This window comes from Bombyx mori, chromosome 23, assembly GCF_030269925.1.
Source record: "Bombyx mori chromosome 23, ASM3026992v2".
In the NCBI taxonomy this organism is placed as follows: domain Eukaryota; kingdom Metazoa; phylum Arthropoda; class Insecta; order Lepidoptera; family Bombycidae; genus Bombyx; species Bombyx mori.
In genome coordinates this window covers 11,895,310-11,910,959 of record NC_085129.1, presented here as the reverse complement: position 1 = coordinate 11,910,959, position 15,650 = coordinate 11,895,310, and the positions used below count along the sequence as shown (strand labels likewise).

Here is a 15,650-nt window from a genome sequence, read left to right as displayed (position 1 = left end):
TCTGCCCATTTTTATCGTCAAGCAATGCACCTGACAATATATGTATGATTGCTTGGTGTTATAAATGACCAAGCGTACCTACACGTATCGCGTGAATCGACAATGCCAGTGCTCAAATCCCGCAGCAGGTATTGTTACCTATTGGTGTTTCTAATGAAATATGTACTTAACAGTCATATTCACCAAATAAAAATATATTTTAAGTCGTCGTGTCCTAAAGGATAAGACGTCCGATGTTTCTAATAAAATAATATATATACATACTTAACAAATGTTCACAATTGACCTCCACGGTGAACATCGTGTAATAAAAATCAAACCTGCAAAATTATAATTTGCGTAATTACTGGCGGTAGGACATCTTGTGAGTCGGCATGGGTAGGTACCACCATTCTGCCTATTTCTGCCGTAAAGCAGTAATGCGTTTCGTTTTGAAGTGTGGGACAGCCGATGTACTGTAAAATCTCAGAACTCATATCTCAAGGTAAGTGGCGGCATTTACGTTGTAGATGTCTATGGACTCCGGTGACCACTTAACATCAGGTGGACCATGAGCTCGTTCAACAAACTAAGCAATAAAAAAACGTAGACCTCAGAACTGAAGATACCCAGCGACCCCACTACACTACAAAATCCTTTCGAAAAGTAGTTCAGGTTTGAAGGGTAGGAACAGTCATCATAATGAAATTTAGACTTCGTGTCTTGAACCCCCTTTTTGGGTTGATGGGCAGTGTGAATGTTCATTGTAATGTCTATAGATTTCAGTAACCACACAACACCGGGTAGACAGCCTGTCCACCTACCTGCCTATATAATAATTAAATCAATGCATCCTATAAACAGTAATTACGCAAATTGGTAAGTTTTGGCGGTTTCATTCTGAAATATTTCCGATATTCTATACCCATGAACACACGTTAGGTATGCTCTTACTTAATAAAAAAAAAAAAAAAAAAACGGTACCAGAGGGTTCAAGCCCTGTGGCGGCCTCCCCCCGGTGAAGGTCAAGGGGCGACCTGAGGGGGTGAGGCCGCGCGGCGCGCTACCAGCACTCTAGCGCGCTGCCGTGGAGTGAATAGAGCGACTGGTCGACGGTGTATCGCGTCCCGACCCGGCAGGCTGGTTCTGGTCCACCGGGGTATTCCGGGACACCAGCGGCACCGTCTGGGCGGCCCGACGGGCTGCCGTACCGAGACGGCCGACGTTTCAGAGCCTTCGATTCGCCTCGAAGGCTCCGTCGGCTGGGCGTCCTTGGGGTGAGCCGCGCCGTCTGGTTGTAGTGTTGACCGCGGTAGCCCCCCTACCTCATCCGGGTTCTGACCTCGGAGGGGATCGGACGTCGGGTGTAAGAGTGCAGGGGAGTCGTTTAGTGGGTGGGTCCTAAAATCCTTGGGCCCGCGGTCTGCTCACAACACCATGCAGATCGTTGAGTCTCACATACCCCGCGCGCCCCTTTTGCGCGGGGACCTCGTAGGAGGTTCGGCCCTCTACCCGAAAAAAAAATTAATAAAAAAAAAAGGGTTCAAGCCCTATCACAGTCGCACCGGATACTAATATGTTAGGAATTTTAGTGATTCAGATACGCGCACTTTAAAAATGCCCTTCAAATATTATTAAAAAAATTAATTGGATACGTTTGTGGATTCGGTAGCTTTTGATTAATGAAAAAGAGTCGTGAAGTTCGAAAATTAATTAAAATCGTTACAAAGTCTATGGACACAAATTCGTCAGGCGGTGAGTTGATTTAATCGATTCTGCGTATTTCCTATTAATTCAGCATGGAATTGAAGTTTATCCGTGGATGGTGTTGTCCATAAAAGCTGTATAGGTAATTAGTAAATTTCATATTATTCATTTAATGATATTGAACACATGTAAGTAATTAAAACTTTCCGTTTTTTGTTTTTGGGTTATATGAGATCACGATCTATCAGGTGGTAAATGATTAAGCGAGACATGACAACGCGAATGTCACCACGCACGCATGACTTTGCGACAAGAATCGGATGTATCAACCCATGCGAGCTCACACTATGTACTGTCATTGGCAAACTACTACCTCTTTTGTTTCATATCTAGAGGCTTCATGATAATTCATGACAAACTGAAACTGACTTTGAACTGAACTAAAACTGAATTTTTGAATTTAATTATGAACTCTATTTCCTTTTTCCAAACCTGTTAATTTTCCAAACAGAAAAATAAATAGACTCAAACTTACGTAAAGCTGTCGCAACGGTTGTCCTCGTACACTGCCAAAGGAAATGAAAAAATCGACTGAATCGTTCGCGAAACGTAGCCTTTTTCGGTTCTTCGACGTCTAAAAACCGGACCTTTTTCTTTTTACCCCTCTTTTTGTTTAACCGGTTTTTTACTAAACTCGGTTTATAAATTTTCACTTTGTTACCCACACTCACGTTAACTTCAATTGTTTTGCTATCATCATTGTTTTTTGCATTGTTTGTCATCTGTTTCCGCTTTAATTTTATAAGAGTTTTATCGGCACTATAGGATTTTATTCTGAAGTCTTTTGAATCCGTTGTTGTTCGGTACACGGTCGACTTCTTTTTAGTTGTTTCTGACTTATTCTGGGAAAATACGATTGAACTGTTAACCGAAAGTTAAAAAAAAAACTAGGTGTACTGAGATAAAATTGAGAGCATTTAATTATTGTGATCTCAACGGACGCTAAATAAATTCTTCGATAAAAAAAGCAGATTTTTTAGTTAAATACGTCTATACAGATGTATTGCGATAGGCACGAGATTTTCATCACTATGATGTTTCGATAGTAATCTCAAGGCTTGTTTAAATAAGCACTACGTCTTTGTTTAAAAAAAAAAAACATAAAGCAAACGCTCACTTATTCAATTTACCATTTATATTGCGTTTTCCCATAACAAGTCACAAAATAAATATAAAAAAGACTCCGCGCACTCACAAAAACCAGATGAATTATCAGTACCGCACTCGCTTCGTATCTACTCCGTACTATCCTTCACGCGTATTTACACTACCGAAGATGTGATACTTAGAGCTATATGTCGGCTTTGATTTGCAGCTGAGACGTCACAACGAAAACTTGGCTCACACAAGCACATTCAAAACAAAACTATCCATTCTTTTATGAAATTCTGCACTATAATTATTGTGAATCAATCAACGTGGTCTTTAGATAACGATTTGTTAGTTTATATTCACTGTTTAGCTAAAGAAGCAATATTTAACCGATGGATGATATTGGTAGCTCGCCAAACTTTATTAAGAGACAATTCAGTAGAGCTAATTATAAATAGAGCTGACATGTGCATAGTAGTTAATTAATGTGTACACGAATATTATTGACGTCAACGTGATATTTGATGATAGATTTTTGTGGTTAATAATTGTTAGCGTTTTGAATTCACCATTGCATTAATTATATCCGTGTGATGTTTATTTTTATTTTTTTATAGTGTTTTTGTAAATTATTCGCACTGCCCTGTCGTGACAGGGTTCAGTAGCCCTGAAGAAAGCTATAAACGACAACTATGGAGAGTCGATCTAAGTTTTTTTTTTTTTTTTTTATGATTGAGAGATTACTGGTGGCCCGAAGGCCTTTCCAGTTTCACCAGGACAGGTGGGCGAGCAAAGGCTCAGCCAGGAGGGGTGGGATTTGCTAACAGCTGCCCGAGCGCCTCCGAAGGAGACCTAACAACTCAAGAGCAATTGCTTCGCGAATGAATCTACTACCGGATCGGAATCGCGACCCGCTGAGAAGATCCGGCGAGAAACTCAGCGGGCTGATGCATGGGCTAGGTTGCACGTCGTCCTCTTTGTCGAGTTCGACGAGTACGGTTACTGGGGTCCCTAAGCCTGCTCCTAGTATTAGAGCTGAAGGCATCTAATGCAAAGGTTATTGGATCTGATGGATCCGTAAGGACGTGTCTAGGGCGTCGACGGTGACTGGCTCCTGCATGATCAGGATTCGGTGAGTAGTCAGCGGCGGCAACGATAAGGCGATTATCATGACGCATAGCCTTATCGAAGTACCGTTCCGACGCTGACTTCATGTATTTCTGGATTGATTCAAGGCCCAGGTCGTCGTGTAGGTCAACGTTCCTCACGAACCACGGAGCCCCGACGGCTAACCTGCAAAAGCGGGATTGTAGAGATTGGAGGGTGTCTATGTGTGTGCGGGCCGCGTGATTTTTTTTTTTTTTTATGATTGAAGGATTACTGGTGGCCCGGAGGCCTTTCCAGTTTCACCAGGACAGGTGGGCGAGCAAAGGCTCAGCCAGGAGGGGTGGGATTTGCTAACAGCTACCCGAGCGCCTCCGAAGGAGACCTAACAGCTCAAGAGCAGCTGCTTCGCGAATGAATCTACTACCGGATCGGAATCGCGACCCGCTGAGAAGATCCGGCGAGAAACTCAGCGAGCTGATTCATGGGTTAGGTTGCACGGCGAACTCTTTGTCGAGTTCGACGAGTACGGTTACCGAGGTCCCTAAGCCTGCTCCTAGAGCTGAAGGCGTCTAGTGCGAAGGTTATTGGATCTGATGGATCCGTAAGGACGTGTCTAGGGCGTCGACGGTGACTGGCTCCTGCATGATCAGGATTCGGGGAGTAGTCAGCGGCGGCTACGATAAGGCGATTATCATGACGCATAGCCTTATCGAAGTACCGTTCCGACGCTGACTTCATGTATTTCTGTATAGATTCGAGGCCCAGGTCGTCGTGTAGGTCAACGTTCCTCACGAACCACGGAGCTCCGACGGCTAACCTGCAAAAGCGGGATTGTAGAGATTGAAGGGTGTCTATGTGCGTGCGGGCCGCGTGAGCGAACACCACACTCGCGTAAGTCATGACGGGCCTTATGCAAGTTTTGTAAAGTGTCACCTTATTCCGAAGGGACATTTTACTCCGCTTACAAATCATGGGGTAGAGTCTACCGAGAATAAACGCGGCACGGTCACGGACTGATTTTATATGCGGGCGGAATGTCATCGATGCATCCAGGGTAACGCCCAGGTACTTGACCTTCCTGGCCCAGGGTATGGATTGACTAAAGAGAGTAATCGGGGGTGTGAGATTCCTCCTCCTAATACGGGAGGAAATCCGTGTGGAGCTTCCCCTCTGAAAGAGCACCGCAGTACTTTTCGCTGGGTTGATGTCTATGCGCCATTTTCGGAACCACTGTCCTAGGGCTAGGGCTGCGCTCTGAAGCTTCTTCGCGATTAGGGACTTGTTTCTACTGGAATAGTAAACAGTCGTGTCGTCGGCGAATAAAGCTAAATGGGTCGGCGGCGACCGGGGAATATCGTTAACGAATAAGCTAAATAGGAGGGGTGAGAGGACAGAGCCTTGCGGGACTCCAGCTGTGAGAGGTCGTGGGGAGGAGCGGGTTCCCTCGACTCGATATCGAAAAGAGCGGTTCGACAAGAAGTCCCGTATGATGAGCACGAGACTATCCGGCACACCCATGTTGAATAGTTTGAAAATCAAACCGTTGTGCCAGACTTTGTCGAACGCTTTTGCGACGTCGAAGAAGAGAGCTCCCGTGTATAACGGTTTTGGTCGATTAAGCCCCACAAGAATGTGCTCCGTGAGGCGGTGCACCTGTTGAACGCATGAGTGATTTGTACGGAATCCGAATTGTTCATCGATGAGAATGCCCTTGGATGAGACGAAGTCTCTGAGGCGTTTGTAGAGCAGACGCTCATACAGTTTGCCTAGAGACATGAGGAGGCTAATCGGGCGGTAGCTCGTCGGATGATTTTTTGGTTTACCGGGTTTATGTATGCCGATAACGTCCGCTTCTTTCCACACCGCGGGAAAGATACAGTTCGCCATAGCGGCATTGAAAATAGATGCCAACATCACGATGAGTTGGACGGGTAGAAGTTTAATAACGCGGTTGGATATACCGTCGGAACCGGGAGCCTTGCGAGGACGTAGGTCTTTGATCAAGTCTTTAACTTCCATCGGGGTGACGGGTGGTAACACATCAGAGGGTGGCAAGGAGGCTCTGCGTTCTACCTCACTGTCTACTAATTCTACATGCACAGGGTCCACGGATTGAGTGCTGGGCGTGCACTGGGTTTGCAATGTATCGGCCAGCAGCTCTGCTTTTTCGTCATCATCGAACGCCGTGAGTCGGCCTGAGGGGCCTACGAGGGGGGGCATAGTTACAACCGTATCCGATTTGAGAGTACGAGCTAAGCGGTAGTAAGACCTTTGGGAGGGCGCGAGTCCTTCTAAGAAATCAGACCATCTGGCATCTCGGACTTCGGCGATGCGACACTTTACGTCGCGTTGTAGGGCACGCATTCGAATACGATTTTCCGCGGTAGGATACCTGTCGTAGGCGCGTATCGAGGCGTTCTTAGCTCTAAGGAGTTCCCTAATATCGTCGGACAATTTGAAGCGGTGAAGGAAGTCCTCCGCTACAACTTGTTTCGATGACCTATCTAATGTCGAGGTGATGTGTGACGTTAAGATGTCTATGGCTTCAGCGGTATCCTGAGGAGACGGGGTAGAGTCCGGGCTAAATGGTAGCGATGGTGGATCAGATTCAGCCAGGCTGATGCCCAGCGTGTGCCAATCCACCACAGTCCTCGTGACGGGAACGGAATCGGGAGCGCGACCGAGCTTCATAACGACGGGACGGTGGTCTGAATCTAACTCTGAAACTACTTCGATCGAGTGTAAGCGCAGAGTTACGTTTTTTAATAACGCTATGTCGAGTATATCCGGGCGATGCGCGATATTTAGCGGGTGAGTCGGGATTAGCGGAGCGACGATATCGAAGGCGAGATTATCGACTAACGCGTCAAGCCGCCTGCCATTCGGGGTTGTGGTGTGTGAGTTCCACCTAATGTGTTTACAATTTAGGTCGCCCGCCAGAATGACAGAGCTCCCCATGCCGAACAGCGCCTCGATATCACTGCTTAGAACGATCTTATCCGGTGGAAGATAAACGGACGCGATAACGATCGGCGCGTGTCCCGTCAGTGAGATTCGGCACACTGATGCTTCGATATTAGCGAGTGCGGGAGGATCGAGTGGGACGCAATGCAGGGCTCTTCTATAGTAAATGACGGTACCACCACCACGAGCAGAGAGCCTGTCGTTCCTGACCATGTTATAGTTCGCGATTTTAGGGTCACGGCGCGCGGGCTTAAGTAGGGTCTCCTGCACTAAAAAGATATCAATTTGATGGTCACGCAAAAAGTCAGAAACCTGATCACGCTGATTTGCGAGACCGTAAGCGTTAAAAAATCCTATCGTTACGGATAGGGGCTTTATTCTACTTATATACGCCATTGATTACCGGCGGAGTGAGGGGAGGACGTACGTATTTAATGACGCGTATACGTCGGCGTATTCTTGCACAACGGCGATAAAGTGTTGTGCAGTGGAGGCAGAGCGAATGGCGTCGCCCAAAGCGTTAACGCGCTCAAAGTTGATCGACTGAAAGAAGTCGATCGCTAAAGCGAGATTGTCGGACGCGGTCGGAGGGCAAGTCGCGGGAGAGGGACGAGTCGCGGGGGCGGGACGAATCGCGGAGGAGGGAGTTGTAGCCGTATTCATGTACGGCAGCGGTTTCGCCCAGGCCGAGACACTGGGCACCGGCGCCGGAACGAACGCTGGCTTAGCCTGCGACACAGAGGGTGCCGAGGCTTTGATGTCTGGGCCGGAAGCTCGGAGGCGGTTTTGGCGGGCGACGCGGCGATCTATTTTAGGGGCTCGGGGGCATCCGCGGTAATTTGCGGGGTGACCCTGTGTTCGACACAGGACGCAGCTAGGCGGTTCTATCGCGGTTTTTTGATCGCGAGTGCATAGGGCCGTGGCGTGATCGCCTAAGCACTTGACGCATCGGGGGCGCGCGTGACAGTTACGGGAAGAATGCCCGTATAATTGGCAGTTATGGCACTGGCTAGGTGTGCCTTTCTTGTGTGGGGTTTCGACTGCGATTCCGGAAAGGCTACAGACCGTTCGGATGTTGAATATTTGCTTACCCTCGGGGGTAGGCTGGAGGGCGACGAGAACCATATTATATGGCTCCCTTCCGCGGCCTGTGTGCATGCGGTGTACGGAGTTAACCGGTAGGCCTTGTTCGAGAAGGTCGGCCTTGACGAGCTCGGCATCCAACTCTTTAGGGATGCCACGTATAACGGCACGGAGTTCGCGCTCCTCCTGGAGCGTATATGTGTGGAAACTTATACGCTCCTTACGGAGGTAAGAAGAGAGGGCCCTATGGTCGTCGGATGTTCGAACCTTAATTTGAATGCCGTTCGCGAGGTTACGGGCATTCGTAAAATTAATATTTTTGGCCTTAAGGGCCAGGGAAACTCGTTCCCAAGCTGCCTTCTCTTGAAGGATTACCGGGGGAGGGGTCTGGGCTTTATTTTGTGCCACCGGACGCGGCGACGGAGTGGCACGGGCTGGAGGCGCAACGGGAGTCTGAGGGCGGGGGCGCGACGCGTTCGCGGCTTTGCTAATTTTAGCGGCCGCGGGAGCTCGAGACTCCGCGGCACGCTTCTTACCCTTTTGCACCAGGGTGAATCCATCCGTCGATGAGGCGGGAGCGAGGTCGACCTCCATCTCCGAGTCAGAGTCGGAGGACGAGGAGGCGGGCGCTGGTGACCTACGAGTAGGTGTTTTGGACGGCGCGACGGAGGCCGCGGATGATCGCGCTGCTGGAACGGTGACCACGGCGGACGACGCAGCAGTTTTACTCGCCAGTATAGGCGACGCGGGAACGGCAGGCACGACGGAGGCTGCGGTGCTCGATGCAGAAGCTTTGCACGCAGGTACAGACGACGCAGGAGCAGCGAGCTCGGTGGAGTCCACGAGAGGGCTCGCAGTGTGATCGGCCTTGAAGGCCTGAAACTCGGAAGTGAGCTTTGGGTAGCGAAGCCGGAGAAATTCCGCAAATACAGCGTCCATGATGTCTACGTGCCCAGGTGGGGCTACCCTGGGTCTTAGAAAACACTCGCCTTGCGGCGAGGCCCCAACTTCTCGGACCTGAGCGGTTCTATTGAACACAGGTGGCGATGCGGCACGATTACTGCAGGACAAAGAAAAATCACAACAAAACGGAAATAACAAAAAGAAACAAAACAATTAAACACTTCCAGGAAGACAGTTTGTCGGCAGATGTACCACGAACACAGAAATAACAAAAGGAAACAAAACAAATAAAAACTTCCAGGAAGAGCACTTAGTCGGCAGATGTACCACGAACACAGGCCGCGCGAACAATGGCCGGGCTAACAAAAGCCGGGCGAACAAAGGCCGGGCGATCGAGTGGTCGATGAGCACGTCCGCGCGTGACGGGTGCCTCTATCGGAAATGGCGGGCCGCGTGAGCGAACACCACACTCGCGTAAGTTATGATGGGCCTTATGCAAGTTTTGTAAAGTGTCACCTTGTTCCGAAGGGACATTTTACTCCGCTTACAGATCATGGGATAGAGTCTGCCGAGAATGAATGCGGCACGGTCGCGGACTGTTTTTATGTGTGGGCGGAATGTCATGGATGCATCCAGGGTGACTCCCAGGTACTTAACCTTCCTGACCCAGGGTATAGGTTGGCCGAAGAGGGTGATCGGGGGAGTGATATTTCTCCTCCTAATGCGGGAGGAAATAAGTGGTGAGTTTCCCCTTTGAAATAACACTGCTGTGCTTTTCGCCGGGTTGATGTCTATGCGCCATTTTCGGAACCACTGTCCGAGGGCTAACGCTGCGCTCTGGAGTTTACTCGCGATTAGGGACTTGTTTCTACTTGAGTAGTAAACGGTTGTGTCATCAGCGAATAAGGCTAGCTGGGTCGGCGGCGACCGGGGAATATCATTAATAAATAAACTAAATAGGAGCGGTGAGAGAACGGAGCCTTGTGGCACTCCAGCCGTGAGTGGTCGCGGGGAGGAGCGGGTTTCCTCTACTCGATATCGAAAAGAGCGGTGCGACAAGAAGTCCCGTATGATGAGCACGAGACTATCCGGCACGCCCATGTTGAATAGTTTGAAAATCAAACCGTTGTGCCAGACTTTGTCGAACGCTTTTGTGACGTCGAAGAAGAGAGCTCCCGTGTATAACGGTTTTGGTCGATTAAGTCCCACAAGAATGTGCTCCGTGAGGCGGTGCACCTGTTGTACGCATGAGTGATTTACACGGAATCCGAATTGTTCATCGATGAGAATGCCCTTGGATGAGACGAAGTCTCTGAGGCGTTTGTAGAGCAGACGCTCATACAGTTTGCCTAGAGACATGAGGAGGCTAATCGGGCGATAACTCGTCGGATTATTTTTTGGTTTACCGGGTTTGTGTATGCCGATAACGTCCGCTTCTTTCCACACCGTGGGAAAGATACAGTTAGCCATAGCGGCATTGAAAATAGATGCCAACATCACGATGAGTTGGACGGGTAAAAGTTTAATAACGCGGTTAGATATACCGTCGGAACCGGGAGCCTTGCGAGGACGTAGGTCTTTGATCAGGTCTTTAACTTCCATTGAGGTGACGGGCGGTAACGCGTCCAAGGGTGGCAAGGAGGCTCTGCGTTCTACCTCACTGTCTACTAATTCTACATGAACAGGGTCCGCGGATTGAATGCTGGGCATGCACTGGGCTTGAAATGTATCGGCCAGCAGCTCTGCTTTTTCGTCATCATCGAACGCCGCGAGTCGGCCTGAGGGGCCTACGAGGGGGGGCATAGTTACTACCGTATCCGATTTGAGAGTACGAGCTAAGCGGTAGTAAGACCTTTGAGAGGGCGCGAGTCCTTCAAAGAAATCAGACCAGTCGATCTAAGTATCTTCTACCACGGCAAAGGACGCGCTGGCTAGGAGCGGTGATGTTGGGAACTTAGACTTAAATCTGAATTTTTATGGAGAGAGAGAGAGAGAGAGAGATTAGAAGTCGTCGTGGCCGTTGAGCGATGCACCTGTGTTCGAATCCCAGACGAGTACAAATTTTTCTAATGAATTACATACTCAACAAATGTTCATGATTGACTTCCACGGTGAAGGAATAGCATCGTGTAATAAAAGTGAAACCCGCAAAATTATAATTTGCGTAATTACTGGTGGTAGGACCTCTTGTGAGTCCGCGCGGGTAGGTACCACTGCCCTGCCTATTTTTTCCGTGAAGCAGTAATGCGTTTCGGTTTGAAGGGTGGGGCAGCCGTTGTAACTATATTGTGATCTTAGAACTTATATCTCAAGGTGGGTGGCGCATTTTACGTTGTAGATGTCCATGGGCTCCAGTAACCACTTAACATCAGGTGAACTGTGAGCTCGTCCACCCATCTAAGCAATAAAAAAAGAGGGTTCTACAGCCCTTAGGTCGAATGAACTCACCCTGTTCACCTTTTTGACGTACCCAAAACCACGGGTAGGGTAGGATAATGGAAATTCTAGTAGTGGTGGTAGGAAAACATGTGAGTCCGCACGGCACCATCCAGCTTATTTCTGTTGCGAAGTAGCTATTTATGCTTTGCATATTAGAAATAGAAGTATGGAATAGTCATTATACAAAACCACTATGATTTCGGCATTATGTTTCAAGATGGCTGGCTCATTGTCAGATCTAAATGCTCCGGTAACTACTTAGTATGAGCAGAGAGCTTCATTCACTTATGTCTGAAGCAAAAAATACACCTGGCGTCCTTACTCAAAGTAAATATTAAGGCGATCGGGGCATAAATGCAAATTGTTATCACTTATAACCCAAGTGTCGAATGTGGAATTGGATTTTTTTACGAAAAAGCTGATTTTTTATCGTAATATGTTGTAAATGTCAATATATACCCAATATGAATTTACAATAACCAATATATACCTAATAATAAACATTTAAATTAGGACTGTTTGATGTAATGTTTCTTAATATACAAACGTGTGATAGTACCGTTTATTGTCAACTCAAAGAAAACCATTTGCCAACCAGTTTGGTGATCATTTGCATTTTAAATTAATTCTATACCAAAGGGACGCAACAGAGACCGTCTGCTATGTTCATTAATGATTGTAAAAATACCAACATTTTCGAATTATTGATTAACATTATAATCTCACGGAATAAGAAGCAAAGCTTCAATTTTCGAAAAGAAAATTGGTAACAACAAAGGAATGTCTTCATTGTGAAAGTTCGTCGAATTGAATGCGAATGTCGTGGAATCTACAAATGAACAATTTGTGAATTATCAAATTCTTCAGGGACCTTTCACAGAGGAGTGAGAATTAACCAGGCCCGTTACGGTTGCTGAGGTTTTGCAGAGCCACTAACGCCAAGACGAAATGGCTGCCCATTTTCAACCATTAACTCCAAATTATTGCTCTAAGGGACCTACTTTGTCTTAAGTGGTGCGGTTTCTGGACATTTTAACTTGGATTCGTTATTATCCGATATTACGCAAGAAAATTACCGCAATTGTATTAATGAAGAACTAAATAATCAGTCAGGGTCATTCCAGAAAACAAATGAACACAGTTTTAACAGAACCAACAAAATTATCGGTTTTAGTTATCTTACGAGTGGAACAGTGAAGTTTTTAGGCGCTTCCACTGTTATATTAAAGTTTGGAAATTAAATTCGATTAAGTTTCACGTTTGGAGCGCCTATATTTAGGTAGCGTTCGTGGCATTCTACTTGGCTCAATTAGGAGTTTGAATTTATGCTCGAACAGATATTTGGAAACAATGTTTCGATTGTAATAAAATTACGCCTTGTACCTACTTTATAACAATAATATAAGGCTACAAGCTCATTTACTGTTTGAAGCATTTATTTATTACTTTTACTATCATTTAAATTAATCTAGTTAGATGAACCAATGTTAAAAACTTAATAAATTAAATTAAAAAAGAAAAACACAATTCGCCCCAATACCATTAAAAATATTCCCTAATGATTTACTATTGAAGAATTTGTTGAAATCGAGAATTTATTAAGTTGTTTCTTGAAGACACGTTCATATTTTATTCAACCCATGAACGTTAAAGGCCCAGAGGTCGATAAAAAACAAATTACGTCCGATGCGAAACAATGATTGTGAGCGAGTTTCCCAATAGACCAATATCCGTAGACCTTAACAGATCGTTACCAACTAAATTATTAGTATTAATGTAACAGCCGATTATATTCAGAATTATTAGCTAATACGTGAATTCAGAAATGGGTTAAGTTCGCTATATAATGTTTTACAAACAGCTTTACGACTATGAGGATGTGGTAGATCGAAACTGAAGCAATATGTTGTCGTTAATTTTCGTATGCTTTCGCGAATATTCCTTCTATAAGCCTTATGTATATGAATTATTCCTCAGAATACAGCTTTTTATTTTTTGCCAGAGTTCACAATGTAATATATGTGTAATAAGCAGATTTTGTTGATTTCCAGTAATAATATATGTCTATGTGTGGGTAGAGTGATCAGTCAAATCTACCATAATGATTTACACTAGTCGAGAGCTCTATCATAATTATGCAAGTAACGAATAACTGATATTCTAACTTTTATCTTTACAGTAATGTAGAGTTTCATTTGTATGTTAAAGTGAGTTAACGTTGTAAGTATTTGCAGGGGTAAAGTTACTTTTTATTGCTCCAAAGGGAAAGTCAAGCTCACGAGACAGCTGCTGTTAGTGGTTACTGGGGACTATAACCGTTATAATGTGGATGCTACCATCCTGTCGGAGACATAGAATGTAGTTTGTATTATTAAAACTACATTTACGCTTTAATATTGCGTTTTTTAAATATTATTTCAGACATTTCGAATACTTCATAGTTTTCGTGGTCGCGAATGACTGTGTAAGCCGTAAATTTTTGGTTTTAATTATATCTACGAATCACAAAAACCGTAGAAAATAAATGCTGTACAATTTCTTATTTGTAACAGTTGCCTGTGTTTCTACCGGACAGTAATTGACCCTCTAAGCTGAAACGCATGATTTTGTCGCAGCAGAAATAGTTTAGACGGTCGTAACATTGAAATGCCCTAGTCCCAGAGCCACATGAGTACTTAGCGAGGAGAACTCTTCTATTCTGGTACATTAAACAGCTATGAATTGTACGTAACGTTAGCTCGAATCTCGAATGTAACAAAAATATTCACTCGAGTGTAAACTTATATTCCGAACGATGAATTTAGCCTTGACGAAATTTAGTTTTGTTTCTGTGCCTCAGAAGTTACTCGTAATTTTCTCTCAAACACTCGTCCTGAGTTGCTGTGTAACAAATTACCATACTTCGTTATAATTTTATTAGCTTCAAGTATTTTGAAGCGAGCGGCATTGATTCGTAATAAGATTTCACAAATATCAGTTATATTACTAAGGTAGATGATTAATTCTTATAGGTATCTAGATGGTTTAATTTTGACGTAATTTATTAATATCACTTTCTAAAGAAAAGAAAAAATGATCGTTTTTTTATGATGATGCAGTAAATGTTTCAGATAGATGTGATGGCGATCATTATTACGTAACAAAATTATGAAGATATTACCTAGTGCAAACTTGACGCCGGTCCAAGCGGTACGGACATAGTGAAAGAGGCGGCGGTAGAGCGGGCGATGGCGACGACGGCGTGCGGGCGCCTCCGCGTCGGGTACGGGTGAGGGCGCGGGCTCGGCCGTCCCGCCCGCACCCCCGCGTCCCTCCACCGAAGACGCCGTGGCGTTGCGTACCCAGCTTTGCACAAAACGCTCCCGCTCCGTTAATGAAACCGCACCATTACTACGCACACCACTATACGTTCACAACACACATGCATGGCGCACATCACACCGTTCACAATATTCCATTGACTGTTGTTGGGTCAATTCACTTTCTCATTGTAACTGTTAATTTATTAAAACGGTCGGCGAAATTCTCTCAAGTGAAACATGGGAATAATTAGGGAATGATAAACTCTAATGCTTCGACGGTCACCGCGATGATGGCTTTTTCGAGTTGATCTTTAATAATTCAATAGTCCGTAATCGTCTGAGGTCGGTAGATAATTAATGTTATTCATAGATCTCCACTTTGCTGCCTGTTTTTTTCTTTAACAATCGAAGAGAATTTCCCTGATTCAACTAAGAATTTCGTCGATTTGCAAACGAAGCATTCTTCAGGGAAAAGTTAAAAGCAAACATCAGTTTTTAAGTTAGTCTCTTCTTGTAAAGTTTTTCAATAAGCGTTAGGAAGGTGAAAGCCGGAATCTGTAAAAAAAAAACAATACTTGTTAGTTTATTAGTGGCCGGTGACAAAGAAAATTAGTAGGTAATGGTTAAAGGAACGGGATTTTTTTTATTACCCTTGTAGGCACACTAGCATACGGCCCACCTAATGGTGAGTGGTTACCGTCGCCCATGGACTTCAGCAATGCCAGAGGCAGAGCCAAGCGGCTGCGTACCGTTAAATAAGGGTTTTGTTTATTTTTTTTATTGCTTAGATGTGTGGACGAGCTCACAGCCCACCGGATGGTAAGTGGTTATTGGAGCCCATAGACATCTACAACGTAAATGCGCCACACACCTTGAGATATAGTTCTAAGGTCTCAGTATAGTCACAACGGCTGCCCCACCCTTCAAACCGAAACGCATTACTGCTTCACGGCAGATATAGATATAGGGTTCCCAAACTTAATTTGTCTAATGCCCACTTTGAGAATAAATTAT

At 45.4% G+C, this 15,650-nt stretch overlaps 1 protein-coding gene across 1 annotated transcript in view; it reads right to left on the bottom strand.

Annotated features, from left to right (window-relative positions):
- Positions 1-14,744, bottom strand: part of LOC101737377 (Kv channel-interacting protein 1) — a gene marked incomplete at its 5' end in the record, with an annotated part of 171,746 nt that extends 157,002 nt beyond the window's left edge. The window contains one exon of the mRNA XM_021352202.3: positions 14,495-14,744. Coding sequence (XP_021207877.3) covers positions 14,495-14,744 — 250 coding nt within the window. The remainder of the gene's footprint in view (positions 1-14,494) is intronic.
- Positions 14,745-15,650: the final 906 nt, after the last annotated feature.